This window comes from Mya arenaria, chromosome 9, assembly GCF_026914265.1.
Source record: "Mya arenaria isolate MELC-2E11 chromosome 9, ASM2691426v1".
Lineage (NCBI taxonomy): Eukaryota > Metazoa > Mollusca > Bivalvia > Myida > Myidae > Mya > Mya arenaria.
The window spans coordinates 26,336,288-26,358,487 of NC_069130.1; the positions used below are offsets into that span (position 1 = coordinate 26,336,288).

Consider the following 22,200-nt stretch of genomic DNA (forward strand, 5'->3'; position numbering starts at 1 on the left):
CGGTCCATGTTGAACTAGGGGTCTGTATTAACGTATCGGTCCATGTTGAACTAGGGGTCTGTATTAACGTATCGGTCTATGTTGAACTAGGGGTCTGTATTAACGTATCGGTCTATGTTGAACTAGGGGTCTGTATTAACGTATCGGTCTATGTTGAACTAGGGGTCTGTATTAACGTATCGGTCCATGTTGAACTAGGGGTCTGTATTAACGTATCGGTCCATGTTGAACTAGGGGTCTGTATTAACGTATCGGTCTATGTTGAACTAGGGGTCTGTATTAACGTATCGGTCTATGTTGAACTAGGGGTCTGTATTAACGTATCGGTCTATGTTGAACTAGGGGTCTGTATTAACGTATCGGTCCATGTTGAACTAGGGGTCTGTATTAACGTATCGGTCTATGTTGAACTAGGGGTCTGTATTAACGTATCGGTCTATGTTGAACTAGGGGTCTGTATTAACGTATCGGTCTATGTTGAACTAGGGGTCTGTATTAACGTATCGGTCTATGTTGAACTAGGGGTCTGTATTAACGTATCGGTCCATGTTGAACTAGGGGTCTGCATTAACGTATCGGTCCATGTTGAACTAGGGGTCTGTATTAACGTATCGGTCCATGTTGAACTAGGGGTCTGTATTAACGTATCGGTCTATGTTGAACTAGGGGTCTGTATTAACGTATCGGTCTATGTTGAACTAGGGGTCTGTATTAACGTATCGGTCCATGTTGAACTAGGGGTCTGTATTAACGTATCGGTCTATGTTGAACTAGGGGTCTGTATTAACGTATCGGTCCATGTTGAACTAGGGGTCTGTATTAACGTATCGGTCCATGTTGAACTAGGGGTCTGTATTAACGTATCGGTCCATGTTGAACTAGGGGTCTGTATTAACGTATCGGTCCAGTCTGGAAACGGCATTTATTCATACCTACAGTGTCGATGTATAATTTTCACAGGTAAAAAACAGACTTGTTTTGATCGTGTGCATGGTTCCTGTTCTAGAAACACATGTTTATGGTCCCTTATGCAATAAGAAAGAGAATGAAAACATAATCAACAGTTAAACTGTCATATAAGAAGTATAATAAATAAAATGCCCCCCCCCCCCCCTATCCCATTTAAAAAAAAATTTGGATGAAAATCTAGCAATTAATTTATAATGGCCTTATATACAGAAAAAAAGAAGGTTATAATTATAATGTAGCACCATAAGATATGCCAGTCAGTCATCAATTAATGAACACTGAAATCACAAACCCAAAAGCTCAAGGGAAGAATATGAGTACATTCAACAGGTAACTGGGTTGCGATAAAAAAATCTGCCCAGAGGTCGTGCTCTGAAGCCAGTTAACATGGCTTGCCATTTTACCGACCATGCAGCTCAGTCGAGTGTTCGATTTTTTAATACGCTCCACAACATGTGAATGATACTTTTTCTTGCATACCTAAAACTGGTGATTTACATTATATGCTGTTTTTATACATTTCTTGAAATGACATAGGCGCCATAGTTTACTGATAGCAACGTCATTACATGCAGTCAAAGTCAACATCAGATCATTTTTCACAAAAATTATTCTTGAAACGTTTTAAAATAACTAAAAATGATAACTATATATTCCAACAGAGTCCTTTAAAAATTACACACTTAATCAAGTATCATAATCAATAAAACTATTATACTGAAAAGGCGTGCTGTTGAACACAAGTCTTATCCAGGGTCAGAGGAAGGCAGAGGTTTCCAGGCCCAGTTAGAACGCAAAAACACATAATATTATTTCGTATGCAGAAAAACATTTCTAAGCTGGTAACATTCTAGCTGATGAGAATTCTGGCATATGGGGAAGACAAGGTTATTAAAAGGCCACAATGGTCCACTCCATCTCACCTCTGTTGAGCATGATCTTTGCTGTTAAATGTACAGTACGTTTTAAATACGTTTATAATGACACAGTTGAGAAACAGTGGCTCGAGCTCTTTTAGAAAACAAGAGCCGTCATAAGACAGCGCCCTCGACTACGCCGCTTTGACTTAGAGGTGAATACAATAACGATGTAATATTACCATGTTTGGTCTCTTTGTGTCAAACCTAACTAAAATTATTCGATACATAAGGTGACTTTGATGCTGCCCTCCCACCAGCCCGCCCGAACAATGACGCAAGTCATTCAAATAACTTGATTTCCCATTATGAAAATGTGGTAAAGAATATAAAAATATGCCTTTCAAAAGAAATTAAAAAAAAAAAAAAAAAAAAATCAAGGGCCACAATTTGTATTTAGGGTAAAATGGAGTTATGTTTCTTGTTGTAAGATGGTCGTACATAATTTTGAATTTTATTAAGTGCATTGAATGAACGGTATAGAAGTTTTTTTTATTAAAATCCCAACTTTTTTTTTTAATTCAAATTTATATTACAGTAATATGTTGTGCAGAAGAACATCAATATGTACATTTCTTAAAGAAAAAGATAATTGATTAGATGGATATTCGAAAACTTATTAGCTATTCATTTATCAAAAAAGGGCAATTGAGCATTTCACAATAAATTTTTCATAATCATTGGATAACTAAATAATATGAAAAAATTTGAAATATGTAGAACATAGTTTATCATAGTTTATTCTGTGTTTTTTTTTATATAAGAAAAGAGAATTATGAACACAAAAATGGGGGATTTGGGCAGGTGATGATTAAGACTGATTAATATTAGAACGGATGTAAAACCATTTATTATCATGCTGCTTCCTTTTATCATTTATCAAGGCAATTTCTTTCTCTATATTATGTCTAATTATCATGAATTTCCTGTACTGAGTGAATTGAGGCATTGTTTTTCTATACTTTGAACCGAACCTTAACTTTTACTTGCCTAAAACTTTAACCTAAGTCAATCAGGGGCCATAACTTATATTAAGGATATGGAGTTATGTAACCTCATTGGGTAACGGTCCTGAACAATTGTGTGAAGTATTAAGTCAATTGAATGAAGGGTATAGAAGTAATTAATAAATATCCCAACCTGCCCTAAAACTTTAACCTAAGTTTCATAGTCAATCAGGGGCCATAATTTGTATAAAAGATAATATGGAGTTATCTAATCTCATTATGTGATGGCTCTGAACAACTGTGTGAAGTAATAAGTCAATTGATGGGGTATTGCACTTATAAGTGAAAATCCCAACTTGCCCTAAAACTTTAACCTGCCCGAAAACTTTAACCTAAGTCAATCAGGGGCCATAACTTGTATTAAGGATAATATGGGGTTATGTAACCTCATTGTGTGATGGTCCTGAACAACTGTGTGAAGTATTAAGTCAATTGAACAAAGGATATAGAAGTTATTAATAAATATCCCAACCTGACCTAAAACTTTAACCTAAGTTCCATAGTCAATCAGGGGCCATAATCTGTGTAAAGAATAATATGGAGTTATCTATCCTCATCATGTGATGGCCCTGAACAACTGTGTGAAGTATTAAGTCAATTGAATGAAGGGTTTTGGACTTATAAGTGAAAATCCCAACCTGCCCTAAAACTTTAACCGGACGCCGATGCCAGGGCGAGTAGTATAGTCCACCTATTCTTCGAATAGTCGAGCTAAAAAACAGCCATGGAAACTTCCGAGCAAGAACTAAAAAGCAGACATCATGATAACAAGAGGGCCATGATGGCCCTAAAACGCTCATCTTAGCAAAGGGCCACAACTCAGAGATGTTTTTTAATGCAAAACAGGAAGTTGGCCAGATGGTTGTTGTTGTTGATCAATGTGACCCCTTGTTGTATTTTTGTAGAAGGTTACCTAAGGAGCTTCCTGTAAAGTTTCATTGAATTTGGACTGGTAGTTTTAAAGGAGACCTTTTTTAAAGCAAAACAGGAAGTCGGACATTTTGTTGTTGTTGTTGTTGATCAATCGTGACTCCTTGTTGTATTTTTGTAGAGGGTCCCCCAAGGAAGCTTCCTGTAAAGTTTCATTGAATGTGGACTGGTAGTTTCAGAGGAGATGTTTTTTAAAGCAAAACAGGAAGTCGGCTATTTTGTTTATCAATCATGACCCCTTGATGTATTTTTGTAGAGGGTCACCCAAGGAAGCTTCCTGTAAACTTTCATTGAATTTGGAGCGGTAGTTTCAGAGGCGATATTTTTTAAAGCAAAACAGGAAGTCGGCCATTTTGTTGTTGTTGCTGATCAATCGTGACCTCTTGTTGTATTTTTGTAGAGGGTCACCCAAGGAAGCTTCCTGTAAAGTTTCATTGAATTTGGACTGGTAGTTTCAGAGGAGATGCTTTTTAAAGCAAAACAGGAAGTCGGCCATTTTGTTGTTGTTGTTGTTGTTGTTGATCAATCGTGACCTCTTGTTGTATTTTTGTAGAGGGTCACCCAAGGAAGCTTCCTGTAAAGTTTCATTGAATTTGGACTGGTAGTTTAAGAGATGTTTTTTAAAGCAAAACAGGAAGTCGGCCATTTTGTTGTTGTTGTTGTTGTTGATCAATCGTGACCTCTTGTTTTATTTTTGTAGAAGGTCACCCAAGGAAGCTTCCTGTGAAGTTTGATTGAATTTGGCCAGGTAGTTATAGAGGAGATGTTTTTTAAGCAATTGTTGACGGACAGACTGACGGACGGACGGACGGACGCCTGACAAAGACCGATCACAATAGCTCACCTTGAGCACTTCGTGCTCTGGTGAGCTAAAAAGTAGGAATGATTACATTCCCCAATTTCTCAAATAAGCCCTCCTAATCATTATATAAGGTAAAATAACAAGTCATTCTTACTTTCTATCAATATCCACTCTTTTGCTCTAGTTCGGAAATGTCATAAGGACATTTTTCTATACAGCTCCTCAAAGAGCTTAAGCCAGTGTTTCGCACCCGTGAATGAAGGATCACATGATTTAAATGAAACAGTCGAACTAGCACTGAGCTATGTTACAAACCACAAACTGAACTCATTTTCTTACCTGTACTATTATGAACATTTTCCTATCAGCTATTAACAATTATCAGTTGACTATTAATCCACTGTATTTGAAAGTTTATGGAAAACCATAATAAACTAAGCTAATAAAAGAGCACATCAATTACTGTTGTTTTGTATTTAAGAGTGGGAATGATAAAGTAGTATAGGTGTCCACCACTCCCACTAGAGGTTGTGGGTTTGGGCCCAACCCGGGTGAGAGTGGTCTAGTGGTATAGGTGTCCACCTCTCACCCTAGAGGTTATGGGTTTGGGCCCAACCCGGGTGAGAGTGGTCTAGTGGTATAGGTGTCCACCTCTCACCCTAGAGGTTATGGGTTTGGGCCCAACCCGGAAGAGAGTGGTCTAGTGGTATAGGTGTCCACCTCTCACCCTAGAGATTATGGGTAGGAGCCCCACCAAGGGTACTTTCTCAAGGCCTCTCAAAAAGGACACAGTGCTGGTTTCTGCCAGGGAACAGACTTGAGAGTGATTTGTCTTCACAATCAAGCAAAATTAAATTAGTAAATTCAACCAAACAATAATTATTACCCGTTAAGTGCATTTTTTGTCTTTGGCAACAAAGTTTCATTTATAAATTTGGTGATTATTTTTTAAGATGTGGCCAAAGACAAAAAACATTACACACTGATGATGCCAACAACGACACCAAGGCTTTCATTATACCTTTCCTGTTCTTCAAAAAAGGCAAAAAGCTTCTAAATAAACTACACATTATACAACACCACTGAGGCATGCACTTTATTCCAGCAAATACCTTTTTATTTCATGCCATATTTCAAAGTAATTCTTCATTTGTCCCCATACTGGCTTATTTCACCAAATACAGACAACATTACATACTACATGTTTACACCAGCTCTGCAAAGCATTTTTCAGTTCAAATAGTGTATACTTGAACCTAACACACATTGTATAGTAAAACAATGGTATAAAATGAGGAACATTAACTACCAGCAACCTATTAAGCTATGAACAAATTTAATGTCAAGTTTAGTGTATGTTTTTATTTATTTATTTATTTAAAATCATAGTCAATTTTAAGTTCATGTCATGATAAGTTGCAGTTTTAAACCATCTTTGAATAATAATCAAGCATGAAATCGAGCAAGTTTTGCCACCAAAATTGACTTGAAAGTTTTGATACTGAAATTGACTTTCCCCTTAATTTGTTTTATCCACAATGTCACTATATAACATGTGATTTTCTGAAAATATTCTGATATATTTATAATATATTATATTTTATACCCTCGCCTGGGCTTACCAATGGAATCATTCGGGGCAATAGTGGAGAAATCGTAGAAGTCCTGCTGATTAGCTATTGGATAGTAATTCAAAAGAAGCTGATTACGTCATGTACGATAACAAAAGCAATATATATGATGAACAAATTTGTTGTACAACCAAAGACGAAAGGAAGGAAATTATGAGACTAAGACAAACTACTGTAGTACAATAGTCTAATAGTGCAAGTATAACATCTCATGTTATAGTTAATTGCTGGGCTCACAAACTGAGTTATTGAAATAAAACATGTGCGCTATGTTTAAGTGTATAATTTCAAACACAAGGGTAGCTGGTGATGTAACTGTTTTGTACCATGTATCAATGAAAACATCCTTACATGCATAGAAGTTTATAGTGTTGTATATTATGATTTTGTAACCCGACTCTTTAATACATCTCTCAAAAGTTTTTCACATATTCATATAAAAGAAGCATTTGTAACCTCTCTATAATACACCTCTCAAAAGTAGAACACACATTCACATTCATGTACAAGAAGCAATTTGTTGTGTGTCTATTTTGGTTAAATTATTATAAAATTACAAAGAATGGTAAAAGCCAACAACAACAGAGTGAAAACTAAGACTACCAGTAAATACCACTGAATTTTACAATAGAAAATATGCTAGGATAGAAAATGGTGTGAAAGTTAGTTTAAGGTCGAATTCATTTTAAAACTGACAAGTTCAAGATCTTTTTGAAATCAACCTGAAATTGCCTTGGAAAAAACTTTTAAAAACATATCTTGATTTATTATGTCTTGTATGCAGGCAATAATTTGAATCATACACTACAGAATGACTGCCTATTCCCCACAGTAAAATTCAGTATACAAGTGAAATATCACCAACGATTAACTCTTTCCTTCATAGATAAGCCATTTTTCTCCTCTATCGGCACAGATATGCTTATTAACTTAGCTACACATAGTCCCATAGGTAGGCTTTTTTACTCCAAATTAAGCTAATTATAATGAGGGGATTAACTAGCAGCGGCTATTGTGGACACTTCTCTATGAAGTAAAGAGTTAAAAGATATCATGGTTTGTTTACAATAGAACACTGTAAATATATGAATAACTTTGATATGTTACTATAATAAATGTGAGTATAGAATATATATCAATCGACCTACCATTGAGGCTGTAGTAGTCCATCTGCCTCTGGGATCGAGACTGGTGAGGGAAAATCACGCGCTCTACAGGGGCTCTCTTCACAGGGCTCATGGGCTCTGATGGGGGTAGGGATGGAATGGCTGGAATACTTATGGTCAGCTGCTCAGAATGGCCGAGCTGGCTCAGCTGGCCAAGTTTTCCTGACCGCACATCCTGACCAAAGCCCGGCTTGGCTAGAACCTGTGGGTTTGTAGGATGAAATGTTAAGTACTATAAAAATGGAAGTTATTGGGCAAAAATTGTCACAGCATAAGTGATGAATTAGTTTAGAAAGATCTTGTATAAATCAAGAGGAAAACAATGGTTAAATTCGTAAGTAAATGAATTTCAGCATATATCTAATAAAAATTAAACATGTAGTATTTACTAAATAGATTAAACAAGTCTAGTTTATATCTCATTCTGAAAAAAATTACAACATGTTATTAATCACTCTCAATGGAACATTGTTACGACAGAATGGCATTCTATTATGGGTGAGAATATGGAGGTATTCCACTTGTCCAGCATGTTGACTACACCAAACTCACATACACTCAGGCTGGGAAACCAGGGAAGCCTTGCCAAGATGTGAGTGCCTGTACTACTGTGCTTACAGGACAACACTAAACAAGTGCACTGACTGACCTCTCCATCAATGTAGGCCACCTCGCCTCTCAACACGACCCTGCGTACCATGCCCTTCACACTACGGCCCTGCAAATGGCAGAAAAGAATTAAAACATTCAGTCCCGTTTAAAAAGATGCAAAATGGTTTCATCTAATAATGTCAGTGTTTACTGACAGCCTTGATCTTCAAATGAAGTACATGCTTTTGCTTGAGCTCAATCTAAAATCCATGATACTTTGCCACTAAAAACTCTGACAAAAATAACTGATAATGCCCAAATGGTGTTTACATCTCACCTGGAATGGAGTCCACTGTGCCTTGCTGAAGGTCATGGCAGGGGGGATAATCCAGGTTGTCTCAAGGTCTACCTCAATGTACGTGTCCGGCTGCTCCGGGAGGTTGAAGATCTTGCGAGGATTCGTGTACAGGCGATCAACGATGTCCTGGTTATAGAACAAGGGGAAAGCATTGAAAAGTATAATTTGTCTACAGCATCATTTATAATAATTGTTAATAAGGACAATTGAAGTAATTAAGTTATTCATAAAAAATAATATTTCCTAACCCTTTGAGCCAAATTTGTTTTAACCTTAAGGCACATTACAAATTTGTCCAAACAACCACAATAAATCAACATGTAAAATCACTATAGGGATTGCATTACTCCTTAAAATGCTTGCTGAAATCATTAGAAACTTTATTTTGAAAATGTAGATAAATGCTCCCGATATATGTTTAATCACCTCAATTGTCAGCCTGCCCTCAGCTACTGCAGTCAGTAGTAGCGGTAACATTGTCTCAAGGCCGGGGAATCCTGGAGGTGGATTCTCCGAACACTTTTCTTCAACTGTGTGAGGGGCTGTAGGTAGAGAGGGCCCGAGTGGTCATTCAAAATGTGATTTTATAATAAAGTTTTCAAGAACTAATAAAAATACCGTAAATGACTGGGTATTAGACGCACTTTTTTCCCTCAGATTTTGATGCAAAAAAATGCCTGCGTATAATACCCAGTAACAATTTTTTGAACTTTTTTTCTGAGGTCAATTTCAAGCCGAGTGTTTGTTTAGATTTATGTAGAAAGGGATGTTACTCGCGTCATATTGATCGAGTATATACGGGTTAAAACGGCAGTTGAAGATCGGGATACGGTATATCGTAAGACGTTTATAATTTCAACAAAAATATTTTTCGATTAAAGTTACCGTAATTCACCTAATTTAATTAATAATTTATTTTGCGTACATAATTTTCGGACACCCAAAGGACATCAATCATAACTTTCATAGTTACCAAGTTTCACAGACGAAGATTATTGATTTTTATCTTTACAATGCCTGGCTAGATTACCTAACCGTATACACCACTGTGACAATTTATTTAGTTACTACCCATCCTAAACGATTTATTGCCTGTTGAAAAGGAAGTGTGATATATTTATTTGAGGATTAAACAAACAACAAGGGCAATCAAGGGATTAAGAAAACATCGACATGGCATGTAAAACGATCTGCCAATAAGCTTTCAAACTTGTACCACACTTATAGACTATATGAAGCAATAATGGTACAGTTATACATTAATCCTGCATAGCAATGTCCATGCTCTCCACGAGATCCTCGTGGGTATAACTGTAAGTTATGTGACGTCACACAGTGTGACTCTTTGATCTGAAGCCGATAGAATGTGTTTATTCAGTTCAGTGCATGTATAAAATGGTGTTTTAATTAACTTCAAGAAGGATTTACACTTATAGGCGTAATAAATAAGTTTATGACCATTGATTACTACGGATAAATTAATAAGTGGTAAAAAGCAAACATGAAGAAAAAAGGCAGGTTAAACAAACATGTAAATAAAATGTAAAAATGATAATTTTCTATGTATTCGGAGAGCGAAAAAAATAATTAATTTATAGTGTCCGAACTCTTGTCAATTACGGTATTCAATATTATTTTGAAAAATAAATTGAATTAAACAATAATCAAACTTACATATAAAAAAGCAAAGTTGGGCACTGTCAAAATATTTTTTGCATAACATAACTTCATTCTCGACAGTATGGTTGTATGGTTTTAAAGATAACCATCGCCATTTTCACGAAAAAAAATTTTTTTGTCACTGTCAACAAACATGGTGGCTGAAAATGCCGGACGATTTTGACATTTTTTCTATGCGTCTTTTAACCAAAAACAGATTAAAAGTTTTTTTCTCGGATTTTTCACAGATTTTTTTCCCTGCGTCTAATACCCCCTATCGTCTTATACCCAGTCATTTACGGTAAGCCTTGGGGAATGTGATTTTCTCTTGGTAAATGCTTAATACAAATTACTTCATAAATACTAAATGACCTGGATGCATAAAAAACGTCGCTACATATTAAATGCACATAATTAACAAGGCTGTTAATTTATGATGTCATGTCAAAAGTGATTACACTTGTTACATATTTAAAGTAAATAATGACATTTTTAAATAGTGGCAAATTCATTTAAGATATAAAAAGCCCACGTCCATTCACTTTATCTCTAAGCTGGTGCTGATAATTGCATATATTTATCCATTTTTATTTAATTAAGCCCTCTAATGAGGAACAACAGTATTGATTTCTACACAGAAAGCATACTTGTGTAATTCAACTTACATCCATCTTACCAATAACGGCACAATATTTGTTTTAATATTGAACTTACATTTGGAGATAATTTCTCAAAAGTTCTCTTAAATATAACATCTTTAAATCAATTTCAAATTTAATCTGAAAAACTTTATTTTAACCTATTTACAAAGAAAATGATTTAGTTGGTTACATTATTAATACAAATATCTTTTTAGAAATTTCCTTAAATATTGTCACTCCTTTAAAGTTGACCATTAAGCAGTTAATGTTGAAACATAAAAAGTCAAATAAGATTTATCTCCAAATTAATCAGCTTAGCTTCAGCTAAAACAGGTTTAAGACTGTATGTGCTATCAGCTTCTAGACTTAAGTTAAACAGCCCTAAATTCTTACCATGGTCAGTAGCAAAAATATCAATGATGGCAAGGTTTTCCCACAATGCATCCTGGTCCTCTCTGGAAACCAGCGGTGGCTTGACCCTCCCGCGACCTTGACCCACATGTTCAAGGTCATCTGAGGTGAGGAAGAGATGGTGAGGAGCCACCTCGCATGTCACTGGGAGACCTCTCTCCTTGGCAGCCTTAATGACCAGTATCTAAAAGGACAAATGGATAAATATTTAATTTGAATGGACAAATGGGCAAAATTCAAATGTGAAAGGAGAAATGGGCAAATCTTTTTTTTCAAAGGACAAATGTGCAAAATTCAAATTTGAAAGGACAAATGGGCAAAAATCAAATCTGAAAGGACAAATGTGCAAAATTAAATTTAAAAGGGATAATGGGCAAAATTCAAATTTGAATCAACAAATTGGCAAAATTCAAATTTGATAAGACAAATTGGCAAAATTTAAACAAAAAGAGGGTGCTTATGACTTTAATCTTTGAAAGTACATGCAAATTATCATTAAAGCGCAATATATAGGTAATATAAATGTCAATCTCACATATTGTCTTCTAAAGTATGATTCAAACAAAATTTACCACCGTTAATATATATAAGAGAATTACAGTAAAGGGGCACAGCACTCTTTTGGCCTCTCAAAGGACCCCAGAAAGTAGACTTGAAAGTGATGTATATCTACTTAAAGCTGTCTTCAAAATCCACCTATTAGGATACATTGGTATGAACTAAACTCTTATCTAAATCCCACCTCTTCTTTCCTAGCCACATGGCACACATGGACTGGTCTCTTGAAGAGCTCCGCCATCAATATCACTGCTGCTGTATGGGTACCTTCAGCATGCGCACACAGCGTAAACTGCCTCGGCCAGTGCTCAAAGTGCTAACAAATAAATCAAAAATTTATAATCGCAGGGCTAGAATCATGAAATAAAAGTAAGAAGCCAATAGTATAAAACATGCTTAAGTTGTCTACAGGTTATCCTTTGGTTAGTTTGCACATTAAAATGATTTGTTTGGTAAATAGTCATTACTGGATAAATATTGACCAATCAATCTTTTCAGCTTCGTAACCATTGACCAAACCAAACAGTTAACCAATCTCATACAATTGGCTGCTGAAGCGTTTAATTTTCTACCTATCTGTCTGCAACAAAATATTATGATGCCAATTTAAGACTTACTCTGCCTGGTAACTTGTAGACTGGAATTGATTTGCGGGAATGTTCAAAGACATTCATGGATTATGCAACTTTGTGCTAGTATGAATTTAATATTGAAGAAGTATAATCCTTATGTCTGAAAATTGTATTGTTGCAGCCAGAGTCATGTTATACATACAAATGTTTGCTACAAGAACTTCATAGACCATAATTTTAATGACAAATATCTCTATGAAGTTACAATTATTTCAAGAAGTCTTAGAATAAAAGTTGGTAACAGCTCCTACCTTCATCCATACAGAGACATCATCAAGCTTCAAGGTCGTGAAAGTCTCGTTCAGATACATCTTGAGGGCAGCTGCAGCTCCACCTTAAGTACATGTTTCATCTCATTCAATACCATTCAAATTTCTGCAACCAAATTTGTTACATTCTTTTCATCCCTAATAGTTTTCAACAACTTATACTGCAACAACATTTTGAATATTAACTTTCAAAATCTTGTTACAACACTTTAATGGCTTTTTCATGATTTAACTGGTGTTCACCACTCAAAACCAGCCCAATATACATGCAGTATTCCAGAACCTGGCCCAATATATGTTCAGTATACCGGTACCCAGTCCAATATACGTGTACTTGTCCAATAAATACCAGTATCCGGTACAGTGAGTATACATGTGGTAAAGTAGTACTACATCCTGTCTACTTGTAGTATACACCAAGTGTATGTGTGATATACCTGTAGTATACCAGTACCTGGTACAATTTATGTGTTGTATACCAGCATCAATAAACATGAATTTACCAAGTTCCATATGAATATCTTGAGCTGTTTTTGAGTTATGGCCAAGGTTCAAGTTTTGGTGTTATGACGACAACGCCAACGATGATGACAACACCCAATGCCGACAATTATTAAATGACACAATGCCATGTCAATAAGTCATCTTTTTCTCTTTAAAAATCAGATATGCTAAGAAAGAAGCCTAGACTAACTTGGACTTTAAATACAAGTTGTACCATTAGCGCTTTAATTTTGTTTTTAATCCCAGGCAACTATGATGACATACTTTCTGCTTATGTCATATTTACTACAAGACCTATTACAGCTTGTTGCAGTCACCATGTTGATGGCTTCTTACCAATACTCGGCAGTTTGGCGTAGTTATCCTTGCTGGCCCCAACGTACACCCCATAATCACAACGGGCTCCTGCTTTAGCCAATTTCTGAAAACATGAAAACGAGTAACCAGAGTTGTAGTTAAATTATAGATTTTTTATCTTTTAAGCTCTAAAGCTGAAGCCATGACAAGCCTTCAGTTGGTAAATATATTTGCTGCCTCCTTCACTTTTATGTTCCCTTGGTAAATAGTATCTTATATGTATAATCCATTATAACATATAGAAAGGCATGTCCTAAATTTAACAAAACATGCCTTATGTTCAAACTTTTCATTGACCACTGAGATGGAGAGTGGTCTAGAGGTTATGGGTTAAATCTTCACTAGCGCTACGTCCATTAATTTAGACTCTAAAAAAGGACACCTGGGGCCATATTCAATAAACATCTTAGAATTTACTTTATTAAGTAAAAACATGAAATCTGGCTATTTTGATTGGACTATAAGATTGATTGGCTAATAAAAACACTCCGATTGTGCTCCGATTAAGGCTTTTCTAAGATGCTATTTTAATAAGAACTGTTTTATACCCAGGAAACAGCCTGGAGAGTGATTCATATAAGCCTTTGGCTGTTTTCACATTCAAGGTAAAACAAATATATATACTTTAAACATAATATATAACCTGAGTTAGGGCAAATGCAGCCTCATCCACTGTAGGTGGGTTAGTGTTGGGCATGGCAAGGATCATGGTTACCCCACCCGCCAGCGCAGCAGCAGTACAGGAACTCCAATCTTCCTTGTGAGTGGCCCCTGGTTCACGTACATGCACATGGACATCAATCAGACCTGTGGGGAGGGAATATAGTGTAGACAAGTATAATTCCAGTGGATAGGTAAGTGACTTTGACAGCTGCATTCACTGTAAAACATTTTAGTCCTCCTTATGATTAAGCCCCTGGTACTTACATACAGATTATCACCTGTGTTCAGTTGACCAATCTTGTTGAGTTGGAATAGAGGGGTTTCTTTCAACAGCATTCATAATCTGATGAACGCAACATTTTTAAAATTATAACCTCTGGGAGTAGATAAACAATATTAGAATTTGGTCAAATGACAATCCATTGCCATAAAATGTGACATTGATGAAACAAGTGAGATCATTGACGCTGCCGACATTTTAGATACTTGTAATCAGTAAGCAATATCAACCTTTTCACTTGAAACTAAAGGACGAATAATATTAAAAATTAGTTCTAAAAAACTTATGAAATATACCATATTGTTTTTTATTTAAAGAAATTTGCATAAACACATAAGGATACTAATGAGATGATCGTTGATCTTCATAAATCTTTTAGAACCTACAAGTCATTTAAAACTTGTATGTTTTCTGCTTTTAAAAACACAGTTAAAACCTTGTTATTAGTAATTGATATTTATCATAAATTTCAGGGCTTGAATTTAGCAATTGCATTGGCAAAATGTGAGTCGAAAATGGAAAATGTGTGTTGAATTTAAAGACACTCGCAAAAATTTCTCGAAAGAGATATCAACATACTGTGAAATCATTAATGTTCGTGGGGCATTAATGTTCGTGGTTTTGGTGGGTTGGGTGATCCACGAATTCAAGATCCCACGAAATATTGACCCTTTATTCCATTTTTCAATTGCCATGTTACGTACATACTCTAGTTTATTCGTTACAGTGGCCGCAGTATACATCGTAAATATCCACCTAACTGTATATCTTACTATCATTGTTGTGTTAATATATTATATCTGCCTTTAACAATTACTAGTAATAAACCAAATCATTTTAATGTGTTCTTATGAACAAAATGACAGAAGCACGTGCCTAAACATTTGCTGTTCATGAAAATCTCCATGTTTACAAGATGTGAGTGATGAGTGTCGGTTCTCAGTTTTTTTCTTTAATGAAATAAATAGTCAATTACATTGGAGGCTACTGAGCACCGAATGTGACAATGTACAAAACAATGCGTTCAATATAATTATTACGGTAAACAAAAACGTGTGAACAAATATTGAAATGAGATGATATTCAAAAGTCATTTAATTTGTAAATATCAGTTATCTCTAGGGATTGTTTACTCAAATATATGGACCTTCTCGGTGTTTTCACAGTTTGCAAAATTCTTAATTGGCATTCAATGGCTTCGCCTATCTGTATTTAGGATCAGGGTGTATCTTCTTTTATGACCTTAATTTCTAATTAAATTGATAATTGACATGGATATTATGCACTAATTGGCATGTCGTACCACTTAAGCGAGTGTCATAAACAGAGTGATGTAAATCACGGGCCAACGCTTGCAGATAATGCATTCGATCTAGGATGATCAAATCTAGATTATTTTTTTTTCAAAAATGAAAAACCAAGAATTCAAGTACCCACGAAATTGTTATTTTTCGGCAAACCACGAAATTTCATGGCAACGAATATAAATGATTTCACAGTAATTGATGATCGTTTCTTGCACAATAGATGTAAAACTAATTTTAGAAATGCCGACTTTCCTTTCCAAAACACAGAAAGTGGTGACCAAGATTAACATTCTGCACAGGTACTTGTTACTATGTGGCACGTACTCGTTACTATGTTTACAGTTTTGCAGACTGTTCATTTCCATTTTTGGCGGAGGTATTTAGCGATAAACGTATCAAGACCCAGTCTGTACAATGATGACAAGCAAAGAGATAACAAATGTTTTTACGTGTGGTGGTTTAAAATCGCTGACTGCTAATGGCGATAATCAATCAGTTCAAAAAAAATATCTTAAACATTCAATCCATACAATATATTTTTTTAGCAACTACAAAGGGTTGACTTAAACAAGAGCCGTCGTAAGACAGGGCGCTCGACTTCGCCGCTTTGACTTAGAAGTGAATACAATACCAATGTAATATAACCAAGTTTGGTCTATTTATGTCAAACCTAACTAAAATTATTCAATGCATAAGGTGACCTTGATGCTGCCCTCCCACCACCCGAAAAATGACGCAAGTCATTCAAATAACTTGGATTTCCCATAATGAAAATGTGGTAAAGAATATAAAAATATGCCTTTCAAGAAATTAAAATAAAATTAAAAAAAAAAAAAAAAAAAAAATAAATTCAATGGCCATATAGTATAGCCCTCCTTGATTCCCTTGGTAAAAAACTGGTTAAGAATGTAAAAATGTGCCTGTCAAAAGAAATTAAAAAAAAAAAAAAAAAAAAAAAAATTCAAGGGACATAATTTGTATTTAGGGTTGAAATGGAGTTATGTTTCTTGTTGTAAGATGGTCGTAAATAATTTTGAATTTTATTAAGTGCATTGAATGAAAGGTATAGAAGTTTTTTTAATAAAATCCCAACTTGCCCTTAACTTTTCCTTGCCTAAAACTTTAACCTAAGTCAATCAGGGGCCATAACTTGTATTAAGGATATGGAGTTATGTAACCTTATTGGGTGATGGTCCTGAACAATTATGTGAAGTATTAAGTCAATTAAATAAAGGGTATAGAAGTTATTATTAATATCCCAACCTGCCCTAAAACTTTAACCTTAGTATAACAGTCAATCAAGGGCCATAATTTGTATAAAAGATAATATGGAGTTATCTAACCTCATTATGTGATGGCTCTGAACAACTGTGTGAAGTATTAAGTCAATTGAATGAATGGTATTGGAGTTTTAAGTGAAAATCCCAACTTGCCCTAAAACTTTAACCTATCAATCAGGGGCCATAACTTGTATTAAGGATAATATGGAGTTATGCAACTTCATTGTGTGATGGTACTGAACAACTGTGTGAAGTATTAAGTCAATTGAACAAAGGGTATAGAAGTTATTTATAAATATCCCAACCTGCCCTAAAACTTTAACCTGAGTTTCATAGTCAATCAGGGGCCATAATCTATGTAAAGAATAATATGGAGTTATCTAACCTCATCATGTGATGGCCCTGAACAACTGCGTGAAGTATTAACTCAATTGAATGAAAAATATTGGCCTTATAAGTGAAAATCCCAACTTGCCCTAAAACTTTAACCGGACGCCGACGCCGGGGCGAGTAGTATAGCCCACCTATTCTTCGAATAGTTGAGCTAAAAATGTGAGTGAGTTTCAGGTTTGCGAGTTGAAAATTTAAGCACTCGTAAAATTTTCCAGTATCAAAAAAAATTAAATTCAAGCCCTGTAAATGCAATATTAAGCAAGTAGTTTAAGGTTTATATCTCAAAAATTATGCTTGTTATATACATGTGTATATTGATTATAAATATGCATATTACTTTAACCTACCAGGCAGTCTGATGACCTTCTGAGAGGCGATACAGTCAATGTGTGTCTTCATTAGTGGGTCTGTTTTCAGCCTACGTAATGCCTACAGCGAGAAGAGGATAGCATCAAGCATCAACACAGCATAACTCTTGTCAACTTTGATACATGCTATTTAGTCTCAAGACACCAGGCCCCGATTTCTTGAAAACAATAAGGGTAACAAGTTTAACTGGCTTTCTTAAACTTGATTTAACAGAACAATTTCATGTTTTTATGGTTGTTTTTAATATCATTTTCAAGTGTCACAACCTCTTTAAAAGGAGAATATTACAAAATTCATAAAAATCAAAATTAGTGTGCTAAGCTTGATCCTGTTATGAAGAATTGTTCGAGAAATTGGGTCTGATTAAGAGGTTGTTCCAAAGCTGATGTAACTGCAGATAAAGATAAAAGCAATAACAGTTGGTCAGAGAGAAGCCTTGATGATGGTAAAACATGACATAATCAGCATTTTGGATTTTTTTTCAAACAGACTATATCATGACAATGAGAATAAAACTGTGATATGTTAAGTATTAATCGGGTAATAAAAGAAAGTTAAACTGAGACTTAAAAGCATTAACATCACACATTTCACTCATATTAGTATAAGGGCTATTCAAGTAAAACATAAAACCCCCCGGGGGGAAGGCAATTAATTAAATAGTATATGGGTGGGTGTCTTTTTTCGCTAATTTGGACCCTGAAAGGGTAAATTTGCTTCTGAAGGGGGGTTATATATTTTAACAGCGCCTTCCCCTGGGGTAATATGTTTAAATGGAATAGCCCTAGTTTATTTAACATGATTATTTAAGATTAAAATGTGAAACCTAAGTTACATATTAACATACCTCAACAAACATTTTCGTACACTTCACATCAGTAATGAGTGGCACCGAATAATCTATGGCCATTCTGCGGGTCTTGTATCCCTGGGTGACGAAGGACGATGCCCGCTGGCAATTGTGCCTCAGGGGCAGATTGATAACCAGGTCAAACTTGTTCTCCGAGAGATAGTCGGCAATTGTCTGCTGGTTACCATTGGTCTTCGAGCTGTCAGTGGTATCGTTGTCATCATACGGCCAGTCTATTGAGTTGATCTGGGAAATAAAATAACATTAAACTAACGGAAAATCTGTTAATCTTATCTATGTTTTTTGCCCATGGAATGCATTGTGACAAGAGGAAAGCTTAATAGCATGGTTACTTACCAACTTCTACAATACAGGTTATCCTTAGAATTAATGTTACAAGATACGAGAATCTTTATTTAAAGTTGGGTATATGCTAACAGGAAGAATTAGCTCAATAACTATTTTCCAACATGAATTACAAACATACAAAACAAACCAAAACAAAACAAAAGTGTAAAATGGAACCAAATTCATCATCATCATTATCAATCATCATCACCATCATGTCATGATCATTGTCGCTGTTGCCGCAGCCACTGCCATCATCATGATCATCATGATCATCATGATAATTATCATAAACTGCATTACACATTGCACTGTCAACTACTATAACTTACAGTGAAGCCATGTTCGTTGTAGAAGTCTGCTGTGCCCATGCTCCCGTACAACACATAGCCCATGTCCACCAGCGCCCTTAGAGTTGGAATCAATTCCGTCTTGTGCTGGAAGCATAGCATAAGGTGATTTTGCATAATCAAATATTAAATTTTCTCAATAATATTTTCAAATAAGAAATCATTTAAATCATATGTTTATTTTTCAAACAAAAAAGTTGTCAAACAAATCATTTAACAGTCATACATTTTCCACTCATATGTACATTGCATTTAAATATATTTTACTTAACCACTTTTTTAATAATATGATGAATTCATCAAAAATACAGAAATCTATGACATAAAATCACAGAAATTAAAAAGGTGAAAACAAGCTGGTACCAATGCTCATCTGATTTCTATCTCAACAGTTTTCATAATTGCCAGAGCTATAAGTCCAGTATACCACGTGATAAATTGCGTCATAAATGCTACGTCGGAAGGCAATATTTTGCTTCGAATGAATACTTTAAACAAAGATAACTTCACTATTTCTTCACCATTTTAAATGAAACATAGCGCAGTCTATGCTGCTTATGGAGTCCTGCCTTTGGTCTTAACCAGAGTTTCATTGAGAGTTAGTTTCTTAAAACACTTCAACAATTCTTTCACAATACGGCCGTCCATTTTCAAAAAACAGACAAGCAAAAAATTCATATTCAAGGTATACCTTATAACTGCCAATGGAGATGAGGATATTCTTCTGGGGTATTTTGAAGCCAGTGGCCATCTGGGCCTTAAGGTAGGCCTCATATCTGTCTTCTCCAAAACATGCTACCTCTCCAGTACTCGCCATCTCGACTCCAAGCAGGACATCAGCACCTTGAAGCCGGGAGAAGGAAAACACTGGCACCTGGAAACAATACACAGTGCTAATGGATATCAACTTATAATTGCTTCCAAAGAAAGATTTCAAATAACGTACATGTATAACTTTCGTTTAATGGCCACCACATGCATAGAATGTCCAACAGATAGTATGAATAAAAACATATTGGACTATTTATATCATTTACATAGAGGGTATAACTAAGGTGGTCATTTAATATGGAAATTATTAACGAATTTGTCGAAAATATATCATAAAAATGAGCCTTTGCAAGTTTTAATCAATATTAGGAAACAACTTTAACAAATTTTGTATTGAATGACTGTGAATATGATATTCTATTTATATTATAAACACTTACAACTGGTTTTATCTTACTGCTGAGTTGTATCTGGCCTTACCTTACATGCGACACGTCCACACCCATACAGCACGTTAACTGGTTCCACACTCTCTCCCATTATAACCCTGGTTGCCATGGCGATAAAGTCATGGTCCAGTGCCTTGGAGACAAATGGGAATGACCTTGACACTCGAACATTGCATTCTATGACCTTGAGCTGGTTGTCCTGAAATCAGTGATACACAAGAATTTGATTTTGTTGTTGTAAATGAAACACACTTTAACATGAACATGTATGTTGAAATGCTCTCACATCATGTTCCATGGTATTATGTCACTGTACTGGCCAACATTAAAGTGTTAATGCATTTGGCTTAATGAATCTTTTTTCAGCTGTTTTTAACCAGGCCTCTCACTCTGCTTTAGGGGACAGAGGTTGATTCTCTTTGACAGTGTTCAAACAGTCTAATGGCAGTAGCTTTGGAATTAAAACTTTGCCAGTCACTTTTCATCAAAATATTTCCACACTTCCATAGTTTAGAATAATTTGAAAGTAACTAGCTTGAGGGGGGAATTTAAACTCTCATGGGTGAATAAACAATTTTAAATGATGGAATGGAGCTAATATTCAGACTTCATTACAGTAGATTGAGAGGCCTGTGATTTAACAACAGGTACAGCAACTGTATGACCAATGTAAAATGAACAGGCCTAAGCTTTTTACTACTGCTTGTCATCAAAAGCCTTGCTAGTATATATAATATTCAATTTCAGCAAGGTTTGAAAGCATTTTACCTGTGTAGGGCTAGCTGGCTTGTGCTATCACTGTATCCTGCACACTAATTTACAAGTACCTCCTTACCTTGGCAATCAGCTGAATGTTGAAAGGCCCGTTCACCTCTAGGGCTCGGCCAATGGCACAGCAGATAAGGCGAATCTTAGCCACTGTTTCCTCATTCAGGTCCTGCGGCGGGGTCACCAGAGTTGCGTCCCCTGAGTGGACACCAGCGTTTTCCACGTGTTCTGAGACAGCCATACACACTACCTCCCCGTCACATGCAACTGCATCAACATCAATTTCCTAGGTAGGAGAGATAGAACACATCTAAGAAATACAAACATCCAGACCGCCTTTTCAGCTATTGAATACAGTAATCAATATTTTCCATAAATGCATTATTTAGTAAGTAGTTAAAGGTTTATCACTCAAAATTTATGTTTGTTATACAAGTGTATCACTGTATGTATTGTTTTTGAATAAGAGTGTAACTTTAAATGTTCTATGACTGATTGTAGAACATATTATTTGTAACAGACAAAATAAATTAAGGCAATTAAACATGTTTTTAGATAAAATCCTTAATGTTCCCCTTCAACATGGTATAAAGGCTTTAAACCAGTTAAATAAAAAAAAATTAGAAATTATCTCCAGACTAAGACTGTAACTTACCTTGGCGTCCAGGATGAACTTTGATATGACCACTGGATGGTCCTTGGACACCATGCTGGCCTGTGACAGATAGTTCTCCAGATCTGAGTGGCTGTTGGCCACGTTCATCGCCGCTCCGCTAAGCACGTATGATGGCCGGACCAGACACGGGTAACCAACATCGTCAGAAAACTGCTTGGCACTCTGGAAACAATTAAATTGACTTCTTTTATTTTCATATTCTGCAGCACCTATATACTTGTTGTTGTTTTTTATTGTGAAGCTACAGCAGTGTTTTATTTACATTTATTTCATACAGGTGAAGTTTACATCTAA

The 22,200-nt window shown here is 35.5% G+C and overlaps 1 protein-coding gene across 5 annotated transcripts in view; it reads right to left on the reverse strand.

The window, feature by feature from the left end:
* Nucleotides 1-22,200, reverse strand: part of LOC128203694 (CAD protein-like) — a 70,332-nt gene that overhangs the window by 18,705 nt on the left and 29,427 nt on the right. For 2 of the 5 annotated variants that reach the window (XM_052905220.1, XM_052905221.1), the window contains exons 23-38: nt 21,886-22,068; nt 21,298-21,516; nt 20,494-20,661; nt 19,934-20,116; nt 19,225-19,329; nt 18,542-18,790; nt 17,673-17,754; nt 14,046-14,209; nt 13,382-13,466; nt 12,524-12,606; nt 11,825-11,956; nt 11,065-11,266; nt 8,798-8,913; nt 8,351-8,497; nt 8,072-8,140; nt 7,405-7,624 (exon numbers count right to left, since the gene is read on the reverse strand). In XM_052905220.1, coding sequence (XP_052761180.1) covers nt 7,405-7,624; nt 8,072-8,140; nt 8,351-8,497; nt 8,798-8,913; nt 11,065-11,266; nt 11,825-11,956; nt 12,524-12,606; nt 13,382-13,466; nt 14,046-14,209; nt 17,673-17,754; nt 18,542-18,790; nt 19,225-19,329; nt 19,934-20,116; nt 20,494-20,661; nt 21,298-21,516; nt 21,886-22,068 — 2,407 coding nt within the window. Of the gene's footprint in view, nt 1-1,892; nt 1,914-6,247; nt 6,302-7,404; nt 7,625-8,071; nt 8,141-8,350; nt 8,498-8,797; nt 8,914-11,064; nt 11,267-11,824; nt 11,957-12,523; nt 12,607-13,381; nt 13,467-14,045; nt 14,210-17,672; nt 17,755-18,541; nt 18,791-19,224; nt 19,330-19,933; nt 20,117-20,493; nt 20,662-21,297; nt 21,517-21,885; nt 22,069-22,200 lie in introns of all 5 variants that reach the window. The other 3 variants (XM_052905217.1, XM_052905219.1, XM_052905218.1) reach the window with 3 other exon arrangements.